Raw genomic sequence first — 20,109 nt, forward strand, 5'->3', positions numbered from 1 at the left:
TCAGTTTGGCCGTCGCTTTGCGGATGGTAGGACGAGGACATGCACGGTTTGATGTCAAAGCGGCTACAGAGTTGGTTCCAAAGATCCGCCTGGAAACGGGGGTCGCGGTCCGATATGAGCACCTCTGGAAAAGCGTGATAGCGGAAAAGACGGTTTGCGAGAAGCTCCACGGTGTGTGCAACTGTGAATGACTTCTTTGCAGGAACTAAATGAACCATCTTGCTAAGGGAGTCGACCATGAAAAGAATCGAGTCGCGCCCTGTCGTTGTAAGGGGAAGATCTGTGATAAAGTCCAGACTCACCTGCGCCCATCGACGAGAAGGGATAAGCAACTGTTGAAGAAGGCCTGCAGGCTTCTGGTTAAGATACTTTGACGCTCGACAGTGAGTTCATGACTCAACATAAGCAGTAGTGTAGGCGCGCATTCCTGGCCAGTAGTAGTAGTTGCTGAGAGCCGCAAAGGTCTTCTTCTGGCCTAGATGGCCGGCTGTGACATGGTCGTGATGTGAATGCAGAACCTGAGTAAAAAACTCACGGAATTGTGGGACGCACATGCGCCACAGTCCATGGACGCGGATGTGCAGGTAAGGCTCTACGTAGCGAAAGGTGAAGTGGGGATTACAAAACTCGATTTGCAGAGCTTTTCCTGGTTGGTTTGCTGCGACTTAGTTGGGAAGGCGAGAAACAGGACACTTCGAGTAGGCGTGCGGCCATTGGCGCACATCAGGAGGGTCAGCAGGTGTCTTCGTTGTGAGTGTAGGATGTTCCGTCTCTGGGTTGGATTCCGGCGGCGCAGATGAAAGTGCGGACAGCAGGCTGCGTTGTCTAGACCGTCGCGAACGAATGCCGGCGAGCTCCCTGTAGTTGACAGGCCGACCACGAGCGCGGGGATCTGCGCTGGCTTGTCCTATTGGGGGCATCACTGGTACCGATGGCGTGTTGTGCGAGCAGATGTCATGAAGACCGGGACGGCGAGACAAGGCATCAACAACTTGATTGCGCGCTCATTGAACATAAGTGATGTGCAAATCCGGGAACTCCGCAAGAAAGACTAGCCACCGGGCGGTGCGTCCGCGCAGAGGCTTCGATGCTTGGAGTCGTTGGAGATGCGTGAGTGCTTGATGATCAATGTAAGCCGTTACCTTGGAGACACGGAGCAAGTACGACCACTTGTCCAGTGCCATGACCAACGCCAAGAGTTTCTGAGCGTAGATTGAGTATCTCTGTTGCGTGGGGCTCATGACTTGGCTGAGGAAGCCGATGGGTTTGCCATCTTGCCGATCGCATAACCGGAGGCATCTGTCTATAATTCGAAGGGTTTCGTCGTGTCAGGGACTTGTGATGTAGTGAAGTCGATTAAGCGATGTTTGAGCTGCCGCACCGCTTGCGTGTGAAGCTCTGTCCATTCGAAACTGACGTCTTTACGCGTAAGATCAACCAGCGGCCGGGCAACGTCTGCATAATCCGGTCCCATGAACATGCGACACTAATTTATGGTACCGAGGAATTGGCTCACTTGCGTTTTGTTCTCCTGCACCTCGGGCCAATGCCGTATGGCTTCGATTTTTTCTTCTGCAGGTTTGATCCCCGCAGCAGATATTCTATAACGCAAATATGTAATTGTGTGCCTTGCAAACTTGCATTTGGGGAATTCTGGGTAGAACTGGTGTCTAATAAAAATGCTTAGGACTTGTCGCAGGAGAGAAAGGTGCCCAGAGAGATCGGAACTATAGAGAAGTACATCATCTAGGTACGCAATAACGCCCTGTCCCAATAAAGGTTGTAGATAGGCATTGATATTGGCCTGAAACGCAGCGGGAGCACCCTAAAGGCCGAAGGGCATTACTCGGTACTCGAATAGTCCCAGAACGGACCGGAAAGCTGTCTCCTACCGGTTTTCCTTAGCCATACGTATTTCATGGAGTCCTGCTTCAAGATCCAAGGTGGAAAAATACTTGGCGCCTCCCAGCATCTCTACAATGGTTTGAATGGGAGGTAGTGGAAAATCAGGGGCTATCGTAAGGGCATTTAGAGCCTGGGAATTGACAATGATATGCATCTTCCGCTCCCCGGAGACATCCTCACGTTTGTCCACCATGATCGTAGAAGAGCAAATTGGCGAATAGGTCGGTCCGATCCAACCAACGTCCGATAATTTAGCTATCTCCTGTTTGTGGAATGTGAGCTGATTTGGGGTCATACGGTATATTGCAGATTTCGCTAGAAGTTTTCCAGGCACAAGTAGAATTTGGTGATCACGAGGGCACTTCGGCGGTAATCCCTTAGGTTAGTTATCGGGAAAAGGCGCTCGATACTCGTCCAACACCTGGGCAATCTCACGTGGAATATCCTTCGCCTCTGGCGAGTTTATCCATTCGTCGACAAGAGTGTGTTCGAGTTGTGCCATAGGCCAGGGAGACCCCTCGTCACTCTCCGCTGCCACCGACGCGGTTGAGGCCAAAGGACTACGCCAGCCAGAGGACGTGGGTTGATTCCCAATTAACGCGCAACAAAGTGCGCCTTGCCATTCATCTGGGAACCTTAGGGGCACTGCCGGACCGGCTTCGGGCAAAGCCAGTATAAGATGCAAACCGTGCAATGGAGCCCTGAGATCCTCTGTGTCAGCCGCCGCCTGACGAACGAGCGACGTTATCCGCGCCTTCGCCATAGTCTTCGCGTGGGACTTATACCTCCTTGGAGGGGGACGTAGGAATATAGCTGCCTCCTCGGCTGACATACCCGCCAGTTGTTTGGCCAATATCTCATATGCTTGCTATGCTGCTGTCCTTGGGTGGACTACGGTGGGACTGTCACCTAGCAGCTTTGCTTCACCAGTCCGAACGACGGTAACTCGCACCACTGGCCATTCACATAGGTTCGAAGTTTGTCAAACTGAAAATACCAGGCCACCATGTGTTCGTCAGCCAATCCAAACCCAACACTAAGTCATAGGGAATGGGTCCCACTAAAAAGTCCCCGGAAAAACGTGCATGTCCGCACCACATCGTCAATCCCGTCACAACCCGATCAATGCGTAGTTGTGGACCTGTAGCTACGGTGAACCTATGCTCTTTTGGAAGTCTCCACACTTCCAGCTGCAGTCGTTCGACTGTTTTAGGACTAATGAAACTTCTCGAAGCCCCAGTGTCCACGAGGGCCTCACAAGGACTCCATGCGAGCTCAAGGCGAAGTACCGCCGTCGCAGCCACACAATACAACGCTCCCCCTTGGTCGTAAGACTCTTTCGTGCAAGTCTCCTTCAACCAGTGTGGCACAATCTCTGTCACGTCTGACCTATAGCCGTCTTCTGTTGCCTCTGCAGACTTCCTGCTGCTATCAGTCGTAGCGTCTGGAGTCTCTTCACTCAGGATCGACGCTGACCCAGATTCCCGCCGCGTTTCCGAAAGCGGCTAGTCCCTTCCGGGTGCCCATCGCTCGCATTAGTTATTTCCGCAGTGCGGAGGAGTTGGTTTTCCCAGTCAAGGGAGACTGGAATGGCATTAGGGCCTGTCGCAACCGCATACATCATCCGTTTGCCATGGCTACGCGGCCTAGAACGCTCGTCTCCAACCACGCCTAGGCCCGCATGTTTAATCGTTCCGTCTTCTCAGTGCTAGGACGGGTGGGCGCCCTACTGCTCTTGTCCATCGGCTCGCGCCGGCCTCGTTCATACGTAGGACAGTCCCAAGCATTGTGTCCCACACCGCCACACTTCTTGCATATTTCCCCCCGACGTTTGGTACATTCCCCTTTGCTGGGGAAGACACGTGCCGGATGTCCGGGACCCTGACACTCAGAGCAGTTCGTGTGGGTTCCCCGAGGGCGATTTTCAATTTCCTGGCGTCCACGGGGTCCACTACCTTGGATAGCAGCCTTAATGGCTCGACTGGTCTTTTCTCGGAGTTCCAGCACACTCTGCTTGGGCTCGTAGAGCCGTGTTGCGGCTGTCGCCGCTTGTTCCCACGACAGACATTTCACCTGTCCGTTATTGGTTATTAGAAGATGGAGGTCTGTCGGTAGCCCGGTGCAGTAATAGTCAGCCAGTTCTTCGGGGACAAGACCCAAACCACGCTGCGCTACAGCCGCAAACCGGTCCGTGTATTCCTTCGGGTTATCATTCCACCGTACTTTAGCAAGCTTCGTTAACAATTGACTCTGCGACATTGTTTTGTCGAACCCCTCCAAAAGCCTGCGCTATACCGTCGTCCAGTCGCTTGGGTCGATAATTCGCCGTAGATACATCCAGTACGTTAGAGCCAGGCCCACAAGGTGGCCTATAACTGCATTTCCCCACTCGCGCGGTTTCAATACCATCTGGGTGTACCGGCGCTGGGTGTGCAGCAGAAAGGCCTGCATAGTGCTGCCGTCTTCTGGTAGTATGGGAATCGTTGCGCTGGATTCCACGGTCTTCCCTATAACAGTTCTTATCACACTCATAGCTGACTGGAATTGGTCCCACGTGACGAAGGAACTGTCCCCTGGCATAACATTGGTCATAGGTATCACATGCAGTGGCGCCTCCTTATGCCCATGCGGCCCCTGTGCCACGGTGGGTTTCGGAGTCGCATGGCGATGATGGGCTGGCGTCCCACTCGGCATTTTGTTGACTGACATTGTAGAAGTCTCCTGCGGTGTGGGGCCGATAACGCGTCCGTTGCGGAGATGCATCACTTACCGAGCGAAGATTTCTAGGCGTGAGCTATTAAAACATAGTATTCCTACTCCCAAGTCCGGAAAGAACAAAGATTTCATTCCCGGAACAGCCACCAAGTGTAGTACACAGCGCCTACTGCTGCGACTACGTTGCTACCTGCCCCTCGAGAAGGGCCTATGATCGGCACCTAGCGTTGGCCCATATCCTTGAAACAGTAGCTTATATATATCGAAATACAGTTATTCTTCTGTTTCCAAAGTCTGTTGTTTTTCAATTCGCCCAACTCGGGGTGCTCGCCTCCTAGGCCCTGTGGGGAGGAGGTGTAGTGAACAGCTGGCCTACACTGGTAGTACGCATGGTCCCTGGGCTAGTCTGACTAAGTGCACACTCTGCATCTACTATCTAAAATCCATGATTCTCGCCAACCACTACTGTATACCCTAAATAGCCATATACAATTGAGTTCATATTACTGAAAGGTAAGAAAACCCAAAATAATAGAACTGACTGTTGACCCTCGCTGAGGGTCAGTGCCTGAGTCATGGCACCAACCTCGCATCCAGCCCCATACCCGGTGTTGGCTAGCGAGCTCACTATTCCCTTTTATAATTTCCCAATATCTAATGGTGCCTTTTACCTTAAAATATTCTATATTATTCATGCCCCTTCGCGTTACTAAGCCTCGAGGGGTGGCGACGAAGGTCAATTGTAGTGCCTGGCACTACAACTTCCCCCGTGCTAACGAACAGAAACCGCTTGGCGGTTTTTCAGGTTCCGGCCCTTCTCTTCTCCTCATTCTCTCCGTTCATCACGCTTCACAACAATCTCGGAACGTCCCACACGTCAGGGGCTGTGGGGCCATTGGCTAGTACGTCAAATCGGCCGACCTTCTAGGGGGTGGGCCGGCCTTCCCTGACTAGGAAATAGGTGTTCACGAATCTCGGCAGGTGCGTTATCATTCTCCGACCATTCTTACTCCTTACCCAGCCCTTCTACTAGTAGACGTCGGTGTCCTCGGACGTCCTGTAGTGCACTAGTAGTCGTCTAGCCCTCCCTTAACGTGATACTAGTGACATTAGTTCCTTGAAGGTAAGCAGCTGGCAGAGTCTTGGATTGTAAGGTGCTCCTGCACCCCTTCCCCCCCTTCCCAGGACGAGAACGGGCGGGCGAACGCGTATAAAGAGAAAGGGGCGAGAGCAGCGGAAAGGGAAGAAAAAGGAGAAGAGGAAGAAGAAGAAGAAGAAGAAGAAGAAGAAGAAGAAGAAGAAGGAGAAGAAGAAGAAGAAGAAGAAGGAGAAGAAGAAGAAGAAGAAGAAGAAGAAGAAGGTCGTCAGGATGGATGGCGTTTGCGCTGGCGGCGCCGGCACGCCCGAAGTAAGGCGGGACACCCTGCCAAATGATGTGCGGGTTCCCATGTGGCCTTTTCCTCGGGAACACCCCGCCACTTAACAAGATAGTGCGCCTCCTCTCCAGTCCCTTTTTGTTCCAGGATATAGTCGACAAGATACTGGTCCGTAGGGTTGCCGGCGTCATCGCGTGTTGGTGGCCATTGGAGCTTCGTGTGGAACTAAAGCGGGATCGCGGGGATGATGTGGGACCAATTGTGAAACATGAAAAACATTGTGTCCCTCGTATGTGGGGGGCAAAGCAAGACGGTAAGCGACCTCGCCAATGCGTTCGGTCACTGTGAAGGGCCCACGGTATTTAGGTTCAAACTTAGAACAATGGTTAAGAGCAGGTAAGTGTTTGCCACTCAGCCAGACTTGGTCGCCCACCTTGTATTCCACAGCCCTGCGGCGGGCGTCAGCGTAGTATTTCTGACGCCACTTTGCCTGGAGGATGTGGCTCTGTGCGCGATCGCGGAGCTGCCGGAAGAGTTTCGTCATAGGGGGAGTGAGCGTAGGAGTCAAAGCACCAACAATGTCTAGGTCCGCCGCGGTTAAGGGATTCTCCCCAATCATGATTTCGAAAGGGGAAAGCTCAGTAGAGGAATGACTGGTGGTGTTATAGGCTAGCTCCAAGGCAGGCAGCAGGCCTTCCCACTCCCGCTCATCTGCCTGGATGTACGTGCGTAGCATCTGTTCAAGGGTGCGGTTAACTCGCTTGGTCTGGCCATCCGTTTGCGGGTGGTAAGAAGAAGACATCGCCCGGGTAATATTGAAACGTGAGCACAATTGCGACCACATTTCGGATGGCGTCGTGCCCAGTGGTAGTGAGGGGTAAGTCAGTGACGAAATCTAGGCTAACATGGCTGCACCGGCGAGAGGGAATAAGCAGCTGCTGTAAGAGGCCGGCGGGTTTCTGATTGAGGGATTTGGATGCGCGACACTGCGTGCAGGACTCCACGTACGCGTTGGTGTAAGTACGCATGCCAGGCCAATAGTAATGCTTGCTGAGGGCCTTGTAGGTCTTCTTTTGGCCTCGATGCCCGGCGGTGACGTGATCATGATGCGTGTACAGGACGTGATTGAGGAACTCTGGAAATTGAGGCACGCAAATGAGCCAGAGACCATTAACGCAGATGTGTTAGTAGGGCAGAACAAAACGGAAGGTATGACGACGATGTTGGAACTCCAGTTGAACAACTTCACCCGGCTTGGTAGAGGCAGCGTTATAAGGCTCGCTGAACACAGGGCACTTAGAATACGCTGCCGGCCAGTCGAGGACGGGAGAACTGGGCGTAGGTGTTGGGTCTGCCGGCGTGGGACAGTCTCTAGCGTAGTGATCCCGGCCCCCACACCTGGAGCACGTTTCCCCAATCCGTCGCGTCGCTCCATTGCGGAGCGGACAGTCCCTGCTCACATGTCCCCTTCCGCTGCACGCGTAACAGCGTGAGTCTGTAGGGTCATTCCGTCTGTTTCCCCTGCTCTCTCGTTCGCGCTGTAGACACGGCTCTCGCCCCCCGTTAGCCCATCTACGCTTGGCATCCTCTAAGTCCCGCTGGAATCGGAGGCGGTCTTCGCATGAATCCCTCCATGGTGCCGCCGTGGTAGCCAGTGCTGCGGCTGCTTCCTGCCAGTCCGCCAATTTCCTTGTTCCCCCTCGAGTTATCTCCCGGTATATTTCTACCGGCAGGTTGGCCAAGTAGTAACCCACCAACAGGTCTGGTGCCATCGATACCCCTTGGGCCACGATAGCCGCAAAACGCGCGGAGTATGCTTGGTGATCACCCCGCCATACATTCTCCGCTATCATGACTTTCATCCGTTCCTTTGTTATGTTACAGAATTGCGCACAGAATCGCTGTCTCAGTTGCTCCCAATCAGTCAGGGGTACTCCCGTGCGACGCAGATACAACCAGTATCCCAAGGCGTCGCCCGTCAGATATCTTTTGAGTTCTTCTCCCCACTGCCGCTTTTCCAGCCCTCGTTCGATGAAATCTAACTCCACAAGGTCGAGGAAATTCCTCATATTCTTGCCGTCCTCGTACCCAATGGACCTCTGGGACGTATGCACTAACCCCGTGCCATCTGAGAGGCGAATTGCCGAAAGAACTCGGCCATTCCCGGTTCCATCCAAGCTTGATTCATTTCGGGTTCCTTGCGTCCTCCAACGTCGCGGTCCCGGTTTCTCGGTATCGGTCGGCCTACCCCTGCGATGGGCTGGCTGATGTCGCGACCGGGTTCTGTTCGTTTCGATTCAATAGGGTGCCCCGCGGTTTCTTTACTTGATACAACTATATTCGGCTTTCCTGCGTTTGGTTCTGGTGGAGGTTGTACCACTTTTCCGTTGCGTAGGTGCATGTCCATCCCCGTCTTCACTTAGGTACGGAGGTCACTTCAGATTTTGCGAGAGAGAAAGGAAAGGATCTTCCCCTGTAAAACAAGCTCGATAATTTACCCAATTTACTTTGAATTTTATATCCCGGAGCAGCCCCCAAATGTAGTGAACAGCGGACCTGCACTGTTACCACGTATGGTCCCTGGGCTAGTCTGACTTAAGTGCACACTCTGCACCTGCTGTCTAAAGTCCATGATTCTCGCCAACCACTACTGTATACCCTAAATAGGCATATACAATTGAGTTCATATTATTGAAAGGTAAGAAAAACCCAGAATAATAGAACTGACTGTTGACCCTCGCTGAGGGTCAGTGCCTGAGTCACGGCACCAACCTCGCGTCCAGCCCCATACCCGGTGCTGGCTAGCGAGCACACTATTCCCTTTTATGATTTCCCAATATCCAGTGGTGCCTTATGCCTTAAAATATTCTATATGTTTCATGCTCTTTCGCGTTACTAAGCCTCGAGGGGTGGCGACGAAGGTCAATTGTAGTGCCTGGCACTACAAAAGTCCTATCACTCCCCTTTATCAATATGTTATCTTTACTCACATCTTTATCGCCGTGGATTGTGGGAGACATTCTTTGCTGCAGCGTGATGCATGTGAAGCTGCATCCAGTGAAAATAATAGGACACAACTGCACAGGCGAAACTAAGCTGCGTCCGCGACTGGACAATTTGCCTGTTGGCCTCTCGAAGGTACACTTGTGTCACTGTGGGACTAAGATGACCTCGTACAAATGCATATTAGTGACTGTGGATTGCAGTTGGATTGAACGACTAACACTAAGGGAATTTGATTTTGGCTATTGCACTGTCTTTCACCCAATGGCTTCGATATTTCTTTGAGTGATGCACAAAAAAATGTTCCTGTACATATATGCACTTTGCCTCTGTAAAGAGCTGCAAACCTGATTGATTCAGGGAAAATTGAGACTCAGAGATTGGGGAGCACAGCAGATTGAATTACCAGGAATTGAGAAGACAAGAAGACCACAGGAGCGTGAATGAGTCTGCGAAAGCACGCTCAGCTCTTCATCCGTTACCCGTCGTCAGTTTCACCCTTCCCGCTTTTCTTGGGTTATCACTTACCGTGAGCCTAGTCGCAGTTCCTTGCCCTCCTTCTCCATTCCCATATTCCGCCCTTACTTTTGTCAGGTCTCTTTCCTCGTTGTCTGTCTCCGCGGGTTTCCTGCAGTTGTTCCCACATTCCTAGCCCGTCAACGCACCACCAGCCTCGCGGCTCTTCCTAGTGGTAGGTATCCTTGCACCTGAATATCCCACTGTGCTACAGATATTTTTAGGTTCTGCAGCGGAGCATTCCTGGAACCGATAGGAAAAGGAACATCAGATGACGAGGCGCGCAAACAGGAAGAAGGCGTATGCTTACACTAACGAAGACCTCTCTTCAGGCTTAACAACAACAAGAACACTGAAATGGCTCTCCTAATGTCATGCAGTCAACGAGGAACGCCAGTATCCTGATCAGGGTCCTGTCATCTTTGTCGTTAGACGAGGTACACAATGAGGAATCACTACAAAGAAGAATATTTCCGGAGTTTGGTGCTCAAGGCTGAAGTCGCAAAACAGCATTACATCCCTGATTCACCCAGAAGAGCTGGCAGGGTTGACTCCTATGACATTATTTTAAGGACGGATAAGGCTAGTCTGCTGGTGGCAAAGTGCCCTTGGAAGGCGAAGCAAACATTAGACAGTGGATAAGTAATGTCTAAAACTGTTGAAATGTGTTCACTACAGGGTTAAAGTGTAGGCGTAAAAGTGTAGATAGAGTGATAGAAAGCCAGTAGTTGCGTTGTAGCTGCAGCCTTTGGCTTTGAAATGATTCTCGATAAAAACACAACATATTGTGCAGCACTTTATCCGTTTACATAGGCTGGTGATGCTGAGATGCCTCGTGCATATCACCCACAAATAGCCTCACGCCAACTGCTGCATTCCACGGTTTATAAAAATGCTGTACCGATGTCGCCTGTTTTATTACTCTACTGCACCTATAAATTAAGAAGCCATCTGCCGAGGGGCCTCACTCTTCTATAAAGCCAATTATGGGAGTGACGATCACAAAATATCAGGATACGTTAAGCGAGCCAACATCGAGGGCGACCACAGACAACCCAAAAATCAATCTCAGCAATGGATTTTAAATCGAAGTTTGTAGGAAATTTAACGAATCAATGCTATTTATGTAGTTGTTAATTTCTTCATACTCCAAGTGCCGAAGCCTCAAGCAGGGTAAAAGCTCTAGAACCCGAGGCCCTTCAGAGGCACCCCATATTATAGCCAGGCTAGGGTGGCGTTCATTACAGATTGAACAAACATAGGACGCCACGCCTTCATGAGTCCAACATCAAGGGGTGATCAGGCCGCAGGACGATGTGAATCCCCATCGCAACAAAATGGCAGGTATTATGTGTCCTCTGCAATATCGCTAGTCGCAACAATTTCCCTGCTGTAGTTCCAGGTTTCAGAAGTATTTCTCACATTATGCTACTGTCCTCATCTGGGCTACAGGAATCGTGGTACGGAGAAGCACAACTAGCTGTGAGGAATCACTTTTATATAAAACCGAGACATGGAGCTGTGACATACACAGCGCGGCACGCTAAAGGCAATTTGCAAAAGGAAGGGAAGGTCCAGCGAGCCATTCAGGAAGGAACAGTTCCATTAATATGAAAAACTGAAACCGAAAGACCGAAGTCCTTCTTGTCTGCAATTCCGATGCAATAGCATTCAAGATTCGTGCCCTCAGTACACAGGTCCCGTTCCGTGGTATTTCGGTCGTAGAAAAAAGTATTGTTTTCTTGCGCGCAAGTCAGCGGTGACTATTTGCCCTTTTTAGCAATGAGCCTGTTTACACAGCAGATGGAAGTGCTGTGGCGAGCGTTTGTTACCCCAGTCTGAGAAGCGTCTTAACTTGCCTTTGATAACTCAACAAGCAGCTTTCAACTACAGGCAGAAGTCTGCGCATGGATTATAAAAAAGTGTAGTGATTCTTTCTCACCACGGTTCAAAGGGCAGCCGGGTCAGTTTGCCGTTAACGCGTTAATGCTTTTACTTCACTGCTGAGAATTTCTCTAAAGCCTGCCGTTGGCCCTGAGGTAGTCGAGTTCCCCACTCAAATTCCTTCATTTCCTCTTATCAACAGTTTAAAGAAGACCTCACGTCGGTGGCATCATCAGCGGAATATCATTCTATTTCAACTCTATCTTCAGGAAAACAACACAAAAGCTTTAGCAGCTCGTTGCGCCTGATACGTTCGTGTGATTTATCAGTGTCCTTGAACCGTGTAATGGGGAATTTTCGCCAAATGAGTCGCTGAGAAATAGATGAAGAACCGAGGGACTGCTTGGGTTCTCTGTTAGGCCTTCTGAGATATGAATACCATGAACGGTTGAAAATTTGAAGTTCTATCCTTTTGAAAAACACTGAGGGTGCCAGCACCTCGTTACATCTCGTTAGATGGTCTTTCCACTGATATTGTTTGGACTCAGATGGAAGTAGGACGCATCAGAAGAGCCCTACCACCCATGTTCAGGCTGAAGATCAGCAGGAATAACTACAGTTTATACCTGTGCTGTGGATTACCTGTATTCAGCAGGGAAGTCTGTATTTTTGAAGACTTCACCAGCGGGCAACTGAAGCCTGTACTCTATGCATGTGGCATTCACCAGCTTCTCTCAATCAGGCATTACCAGGGTGTTCGTCTAAGGAACATGCATGTTCAGCAAACTTTCAGACGATTGTAAGCTCTAGACGAATGGACTGGCTGCACAATGGTGAGCTGAACTCATCTTTCAGGACTCAGCTGTTACCCATCGTACCCCAGATCGGCCGCTAGGGCACCATGAATCCTTCGGCCGGGCCCCTAATGCCAAAGGCCGTTTGTTTTAGTGCTTATAGAGCGCTCAGAAACTCATTCTGCGGTAGGCGTTTCACAGGGAGTAGAATTCCTTGGATGAGGACTAATATACTCAATTGAGCAGGTGAAGTGGAAGCACGTTCCGCAGAAGCCAGTGAACAATGGGAAAAACACGCCACTGCGTTGAATGGCCACAGGCGCACTTTGTTCAAACCAGCGAACAAAACGATGCTTCGTGGGACTCTCTCAGGAATCAGCCTACAAACTTTGACAGATATCAATGCGTTCTGTGCACTTTATTTGACGCGTTGGAGCTGTCAACTTCTATTTTTCCCTAATAGTTTGTTTTCCAATGATGAAAAACGTTCAGCCTGCTTGAGCAGCTTTGCTTAGTGTTAGCAGGCAACCATCAACTCTCGAACTGAAGCCCTTATGCATTTTAGGGCCCTCTTGTTTTCTATCATTCACAGAGCAGCGAGGCGGAAGCAATCTTCGATTGGTGTAGAAGTAGCAGCCATGAAGTCCTTTAGACACGGAATTCCGGCAGAGCAGCTGTCGTTAGCGACCTTCAAAACCTGCAAAACATACAACAAAGGTAATTTAATTGATATCACAGTTTAAATTGTTGCTGCCAAAAGTTACAACAACATTGAAACAGTAGTAAGGGGAGAAGGCTGAGGCAGCTGCTGCGTACCGAGCAAGCCAATGAAGTGCAAGAGGAATCCTCGGGAGAAACTACAACGCAGAAACAAAACTTCACATATATGCGTTCTTGCCTACTGTTGAAGTTCTGGGCTATTTCGTTATTTTAAGGCTCATGCCAGCTAGCCTTGCCGAACCCGTTAACCCCACTCAGCAACTCTCTTAGTTATCAAACAATGAAAGCCTCCATGGGTTCTGGGATATTTCGTTGCTTTATGGCTGAAGTCGACTAGCTAGGCAAGCCGGCTTGAGCTTTAACACAACGAAGTGTCCCAGAGCTTCAGCAACAAGCAAGAATGTCCACATGTGAATAAAGTTTCTCATAGTCACGAGAAAGCGCGTAAGAATGAGGAATACTCACGCTTTTCGATTTGCGCAGGCAATGCTACTCCTTTGGTTCTCACACAGTACTCGTACAAGACCTGCAGATCTTTCTCGGAAAAGATGCCAAGGGGATTTTTCAGTTGGTCAACGATGTCTTCGTTTTTTTCTTTCGACTCTTGCAGCTGCTCGCTGCTTGCCTGGGCTTTGAGGGGCCCCTCAGAATCAGAAGTAGTGTCTTTGGAGGAAGACACTGCAGAGCTTTTTTGGGACTTGCTAGCTTTCATGGCTTCAAGCAAAAAGAGCATGTAAGCTCTCGCGTTCTTAGGCCGCGCCTCCAGAACGCGAATGGCCAAATTCTGCAAAAGGCAGCAGCAGCAGCTCTTCTTCAAAGCTCAGCAGGGACGCTCGAAATAACAGCTTGAATTATAGAGCCGTATTTTTAGTAAAAAATAATGTTTGCGATTTAATAGAGTATCTGCAGCGAAGCCTCCAGTGCTGTTCTAGCCCATGCTGAGCATTTTGGCTTAAACGAGGGCTTCTAGACACCGCTTCAACAAGAGAAGAAAAGCTTTGGCTTTTTCTTTAAGCTGATTTTCACAGAGTGGCTTTTTGCTGCCTTCTACGCTGTCTACTCCGTTGAGGCCTTGAAGACCAAATGTACCTTCAGCAGCCGAATGATGTCGTTTTTTTTGGCGTAGTTTAGAGCTTCTGCCTTTGACAGCAGACTGCTTTCATCAGCGGTGTTCTGCGCCTCTAGTTTGCTTCCCGAGAACTCTGCGCAAAAATGGTCCCCGCAGAATGGCTCGGCTGAGACTTAAGAAGCACTAAGCAGCCAGTTTGCTGCAGCAGGTAGGTCAGGAAAACGGTAGCAGACAGCCCCTGGGGTGCAGGGAAGGCAGCATTGCATGCATGCAATCCTGCATGCGTGCATGCAGGATTGCATGCATGCATGCATGCAGTGGGATTGCAAACATGCAATCCTGCACGCGTGCATGCATGCGTGCAAGCATGCATGCAGTGGGATTGCATGCATGCAATCCTGCACGCATGCAAGCATGCATGCAAGCATGCATGCAGTGGTGTCTTCTGCATGCATGCAGGGGAGTGAAGTGTACCCCTGCTTCCCCAGTCGTCGTCAGCGGCTTTCTGTCTGCTTCTGCGCCAAGCCCGTTGTATCAAAAAGGCACTCCACCACTCTTTGAGTCTCTGAAGCCCAAGTGGAATATTTTCCTCTTGTGTTTCTTTTTCGCTGGGGTCTTCGTGGGTGGGCCGGGGCGTAAAGCCTTTGCCGACCTTTCCCGCCCTCACCATTTTGCAGCAGCAGCAAATAAGGGCTTGAAGGCAAAAACAGCTTGTAAGAAATTCAAGTTTTAGTAAAGTGCTTTCTGGGAAAGCGACTCCACGCAGATCTAAAGCAAATTAAGTTTCCGTTGACAGCCAAAAGAAATGAAGTGCAAATGCCTTGGCCGCTGAAGCTGTACAGACAGTAGATCGCTCACTGAAGGAATAATAAAACCTTCAGTGCGCCATTACTGTCTTACTTCTACTTTTTATAAACCCTAGACTGCAAACATTAAACCCTAAACCCTAAACCCCAAACCCTAAGCCCTAAGTAGTTCCGCGAGATCTACGGCAGCATCTTTCGCGGGACCGATTAGTCATCGCAAATGAGTCTTGAATAAATTTAAGTTTTATTTTTAAATAAAAACAGAAAAATAAGAAGTTCAAATAATTGGAATTCCCGCGGAGTTGTTCTGTGTCAGGCCACAGGGCTGCGGCGGCCGCCTGAAGACTAGCTGGGCTGCGATGCTGGAGTTCATTTTTCACGAAAACTGCAATTAAAGCCTTTTTTAAAAATGAAAATGAGAAATATATTCAAATATTTATAAATATTAAATTAAAAAGGAAAAATGTGACGGCCTTTCTGCGAAATCAGGCGCATGCAGAGTCCGTACGGGTGGCTTTGCAACTTGAACAGATGAGAAGATCGCCCAAATTAACCGGCAATTGAAGCAATTAAGAACTACTTTTATTTATTTTTAAAATTAAAATCAATTTAATTATTTTAAATTCAAATGCTGGAAAGAAATGCAGTCCCGACTTCGTTTCTGAACTCCCCCGCTCTCTCGCAGCGTGCAAGTTCGCGGATTCAGACTGAACGAATTTTTTTTCTGATATTTTCTTTGATTATAAAAACCAGAAAACTAAAAAGAATTAAAAAGAAAATAAAAAACAAATTCAATAAACCCCAGCTCGCCCTGCTACAGCCAACCTAAACCCTAAACCCTAGAAAACTGCAACCTGCTGCACTAGCTACTGCTGCTGCTGCACTTGCTGCTGCTGCTGCTGCTGCACTTGCTGCTGCTGCTGCTGCTGCACTTGCTGCTGCTGCTGCTGCTGCACTTGCTGCTGCACTTGCTGCTGCTGCACTTGCTGCTGCTGCAGCACTTGCTGCTGCTGCTGCTGCTTAGCAGCAAACGGAGGAATAGGCGCAAACTTAGAAGCCAAAGAAAGTCGGAAGAAACTAAAGAGTGAAGTTTCGCGCTCAGCAAACACGAAAACAAAATGCGAACAGATTTCCCTGAAGAAGAAATTGGAAACTTTTTCAAACAACAAGACAGAAAATTAAGAAATTAACTTAGAATAAGTGCTGCATTCAAGCTGCTTCCTCCGCTGCTGCTGCTGCTGCAGCCTCCTCCTCTGCTGCTGCTGCTGCTGCTGCAGCAGCAGAAGCACCTTCCTGTTCTGCGGATTCGGCACCGGCTTCCTCAACGGCCTGCTGCTGCTGCTGCTGCTGCTGCTGCTCTGCTGCTGCTGCCTCCTCGTCGGCTGCTGCTGCTGCCTCCTCCTCTGCCGGTGCCTCTGCTGCTGGCTCTTCCTCAGTTGCTGCTGCTGCTGCCTCCTCCTCAGATGGTGCTGCTGCTGCTGCCTCTTCCTCTGAAGGTGCTGCTGCTGCTGCCTCTTCCTCGGATGGTGCTGCTGCTGCTTCCTCCGCGGCTGCTGCTTCTACTGCTGCAGCTGCTTCTCCTGCACATGGTGCTGCTGCTGCTGCTTCCTCAGCTGGTGCTGCTGCTGCTGCTTCTTCCTCAGCTGGTGCTGCTGCTGCTGCTTCTTCCTCAGCTGGGGCTGCTGCTGCTGCTTCCTCCTCAGCTGGGGCTGCTGCTGCAGCCTCTTCCTCTGCTGCTGCTGCTGCTGCTGCAGCCTCTTCCTCTGCTGCTGCTGCTGCTGCAATTGCTTCCGCTATTTCCTCTGCTGTTGCAGTTTCCACAGGCACCTGATCTAATGCTTCCTCAGCAGCAGCTGGCTGCTGCACAGGGCGCTGCAGCACTTCAGCAACTTGATCTCTTCCGGCAGCTGCAAGGACAGAAAGCGGAAGCAAAAAGCGGATTGTTGCAAAAAATAAAAGCAGAAAAGTAAATTAAATATTAAAACAAATAAATAAAACAAGAAAGCATTCTAATCGGTGGTCAACTCACGGATTTCGGAAACCTCAGAGCCGTCTTGAGATGCAAACGCGCCTGCGCAGAACAGCGGCAGAAATTACTTGCAAAAGAGAAACTTCAGCGAAATTATTCAAAAAAATGAAAATAAATTATTAAATAAAAGAAAAAAAGCTGCAAATAAACTTCGGAGTGAAGGTTGAAAGCAAAGAAAGCGAGAGGTTTGTGCATGAACTTGAACTCGGCTGCTGCCCGAGCCCGCGCTGTGGAGAAGCGCTTTTTGGTTCGAACAAAAACCAGAAAAGAGGAAAAGAAAAAATATTAATTTAGAAAATAATTTAAAGAACTTTCTGCGGAAGATGAAGGAGTTGTGGACTGAAGAAGGATTCACCTTGAGCTGCCGCGCCCAGCAGCGCGGAGGTAGCGAGGACCTTGAAGAGAGAACGCATTGTGGAAAGCGGCTTCAAATGCTCAGGTGAGAGGCAAAAGTCAAACTCTAAACATTAAAATGCATTAAATTAACCAAACTGTTGAATTTAATTCGCGTTTCTGCGAATAAACTGCACCCGAGGCCGCGCACCTGAGCAGCAGACAGGGGCGTGGGCAGCAGTCCCGCTGCGCAAGGTGCCGTGCGGGGGGCCGCCGCCCGCCGCTCCAAACCCCTCTTTCGCCTTCTAAACCCTTTAAATTTAATTCGCTTTCGTTTTAAAAATATAATTTTAAATTTTAACTTCGAAATTTTCGCGCAAAGGCCCGCATCGCGCAGCTTTCGCGCGGCCGCCGACTCGGCGCAGTAGTCCCGCGCCCGCCCGGCGCTGCCCGCAGCCAGAGCGGTTCAGGCCTCGTTCCCAAACACTGGACCTAAAACTCAGAAATTAAATCTTTTTTTGAATTACAAATTGATTTAGATTTCACTTTAGATCTTAATTTGCGTTTTTGCGGCGAAATTCAATTCGAAATGCGCCGCGGAGCTCCCCAGACAGGGCGGCCAGGCGCGCTCCCGGGCAGCAGCTTCCTCTTGAATATTTTGCCACTTTTCCCCTTTTTCTTTTCCTTTTTCGATCGCTTTCTTCTTTTCTGCAGTTTTTTGGAGTTTTTTCAAAGAAGATGAGGAGTAGAAAGCCTTAGATGAGTTGCTGCGCGCCGCAGCGCCTCCTGAGTCGCGGCTACATTGAAATCGAACCCTTTGCAGATTCTGAAAAGTTGAATTTCTAAACTCCAGCCCTCTTTTCAGCCAAAAGCCACTCCAAAAAAAGCAAAATAAAACCCTAAAATCATTTATAAATGATAAATTAGAATTGTTTGCGAAAAACGCAGGAGAAAATGGCCTGCTTTCGCGAAACAAGGTGTACACGCCTCGTTTCTAGTTCTTGAATATTTTCTTGTTATTTCTTATTTCTTTTTGCTCATTTAGTTTCTTTTATTCTTTTAAAAATAAATTTAAATCTATTTTTTATTTTTCACGGATTTTATGCGCCACTATTTCGCTTTCCTTTCGTTTCCGCCTTTCGCAGCTTCCCCCTGGGACCGCAGTAGACAAACCCTAAACCCTAAACCCTAAACCCTAATTTCTAAATCCTGAGCCTTATTATTGCCTCAGCGATTTACCGGAGAAGTAAAACCCCAGAAGATTCTTCTGCTAGGGTTTAGGGTTTAGGTCGGAGCCTCTAGGCGCAGGAGAACTCCGACTAGGGTTTAGGGTTTAGGGTTTAGGGTTTAGGGTTTGTGAGTGTGGGTCCGCTGGAGCCGCATGCAAACATTCTGCTGCAGCTGAAGAGGCATTTCTTGAAAACATTTTTAGAAATGTTTTTAAAGAAATGATTAATTAAAAGCTGCAGCAAAATGCATTTGACTAAAAACAAATTCAAAAAAAGAAAAAGAATTAATTTGCAAACGAGAGAAAACGAAGCGGCGACTCTAAACCCTAATTCAGGGTTTAGGGTTTAGGGCTCAGTTCCTGCCAAACCCCCTCTCAGCTGCAACACTAAAAACTTCAAACAACCCCACCTTCGCCCTCTCTAGGGTTTAGGGTTTAGGGTTTAGGGTTTAACTACTTTCCAGTTTTTTTTGGCGCCGCGGCGCACCAAATAAAACCCTCGTCCGCACACATCCCTCCCTAGGGTTTAGGGCCTAGGGTTTAGGGTTTAGGGTTTAGGGCCTAGGGTTTAGGGTTTAGGGTCTCCGGGGCAGTATTCGCTGAAAGTGACTCTTGAGGGATTTCCTCTTCTCAAATTTGTTTTTCTTTTTTCTTTTCTTTCCAATTCCGAGGAGTCTTCGGGATCTCCTAAAAGAATAAAAATAAAATAAATAAAATAAATAAAATAAATAAATGAAGTAAAATATAAATAAATAAATAAATAAATAAATTAAATTAAAATAATGATAAATAAAAGAATGAAGAATTGAAAAGAAATAACTAAATGGGAAAACAGAACAAGGAGGAAAAAATAGCAAAAAGAAATAATTAATAAAATGAAAATAAAATAAATTGAATAACAAAAAGTGAATAAGAATAGTAAATACTTAAAAACAAATAATACAGAAATAGTTTAAAAAAGAGAAAAGAAATAAACAAAAACAAAAAATTAAAATGAAATTAAATAATAAAAGAAATAAATATATTAAATGGAATGAACAATAACAAATAAAATAAACTAAACTAAAATAAAATAAAATAAATAGAATTGAAAAAAATAAAAAAGATATGAAATAAAAGAAGGAAAAGAATGGGGTGTACGTACACCTGAAGAACAAACAAGGACTCTTTTAAAGCGCTGTAGCCAACAAATATTAAATGCAAAAGAGTATTAATTTATATTTATTTATTTACATTTATTTATTTATATTTATACTTATGCATTTATCTGCATTTATATTTATATTTATTTATTTATATTTAGTTATTTATATTTACTTATTTTGATTTCTAAATTTACAAATTTAGATAATATATTTGTAGAAGTGCAAACAGAAAAAGACTTTTTAAAAAGAAAATTTTGAATTTCTTTTTTAGAAAAAAAAGAACAAAAAGAATAATTAATCAAATTAAATTAAATTAACTTAAATTAAATTAATTAAATTAATTAAATTAAATTAAATTAAATTAAATTAAATTAAATTAATTAAAAATGCACTTTTTGTTTCTGCTGCTCGCGAGTACTGCCGGTTGGAAATCCAAAAGGCGAAGGTGTTGGGGTCGGTGGGAGTTGTTTCTGGATGTCTTGCTGCTGCTGCTGCTGCTGCTGCTGCTGCTGCTGCTGCTGCTGCAGCAGGCGCTGCTGCTGCTGCTGCTGCTGACGAGGGCTTCGGAGGGTCCATGTAAATCGGC

At 48.0% G+C, this 20,109-nt stretch overlaps 6 protein-coding genes across 6 annotated transcripts; 2 read left to right on the forward strand and 4 right to left on the reverse strand.

The window, feature by feature from the left end:
* Positions 1-23: 23 nt before the first annotated feature.
* On the forward strand, positions 24-1,055 carry ENH_00001710 (hypothetical protein; the record flags this gene model as incomplete). Its single annotated transcript, XM_013578177.1, has 2 exons — positions 24-171; positions 952-1,055. The coding sequence occupies 2 exons, from the start codon at positions 24-26 to the stop codon at positions 1,053-1,055; spliced, it is 252 nt and encodes an 83-aa protein (XP_013433631.1).
* A 4,258-nt stretch (positions 1,056-5,313) lies between these two features.
* ENH_00001720 (hypothetical protein, conserved) lies at positions 5,314-6,054 on the forward strand (the record flags this gene model as incomplete). Its single annotated transcript, XM_013578178.1, has 2 exons — positions 5,314-5,496; positions 5,806-6,054. 2 exons carry the CDS (start codon positions 5,314-5,316, stop codon positions 6,052-6,054), a joined length of 432 nt encoding a protein of 143 aa, XP_013433632.1.
* Positions 6,055-6,183: 129 nt separating this feature from the next.
* Positions 6,184-6,798, reverse strand: ENH_00001730 (hypothetical protein; the record flags this gene model as incomplete). The annotated part of the gene is made up of 1 exon (XM_013578179.1): positions 6,184-6,798. The coding sequence occupies one exon, from the start codon at positions 6,796-6,798 to the stop codon at positions 6,184-6,186; it is 615 nt and encodes a 204-aa protein (XP_013433633.1).
* Positions 6,799-7,180: 382 nt separating this feature from the next.
* ENH_00001740 (hypothetical protein, conserved) lies at positions 7,181-8,403 on the reverse strand (the record flags this gene model as incomplete). The annotated part of the gene is made up of 2 exons (XM_013578180.1): positions 7,181-8,124; positions 8,322-8,403. The coding sequence occupies 2 exons, from the start codon at positions 8,401-8,403 to the stop codon at positions 7,181-7,183; spliced, it is 1,026 nt and encodes a 341-aa protein (XP_013433634.1).
* A 5,566-nt stretch (positions 8,404-13,969) lies between these two features.
* Positions 13,970-14,652, reverse strand: ENH_00001750 (hypothetical protein, conserved; the record flags this gene model as incomplete). The annotated part of the gene is made up of 2 exons (XM_013578181.1): positions 13,970-14,115; positions 14,457-14,652. The coding sequence occupies 2 exons, from the start codon at positions 14,650-14,652 to the stop codon at positions 13,970-13,972; spliced, it is 342 nt and encodes a 113-aa protein (XP_013433635.1).
* A 1,345-nt stretch (positions 14,653-15,997) lies between these two features.
* On the reverse strand, positions 15,998-17,230 carry ENH_00001760 (hypothetical protein; the record flags this gene model as incomplete). Its single annotated transcript, XM_013578182.1, has 3 exons — positions 15,998-16,695; positions 16,818-16,859; positions 17,173-17,230. The coding sequence occupies 3 exons, from the start codon at positions 17,228-17,230 to the stop codon at positions 15,998-16,000; spliced, it is 798 nt and encodes a 265-aa protein (XP_013433636.1).
* Between the last annotated feature and the right edge of the window lie 2,879 nt (positions 17,231-20,109).

The sequence above is a fragment of the Eimeria necatrix genome, genomic scaffold, assembly GCF_000499385.1.
Source record: "Eimeria necatrix Houghton genomic scaffold, Enh_scaff104, whole genome shotgun sequence".
Taxonomy (NCBI): Eukaryota; Apicomplexa; class Conoidasida; order Eucoccidiorida; family Eimeriidae; genus Eimeria; species Eimeria necatrix.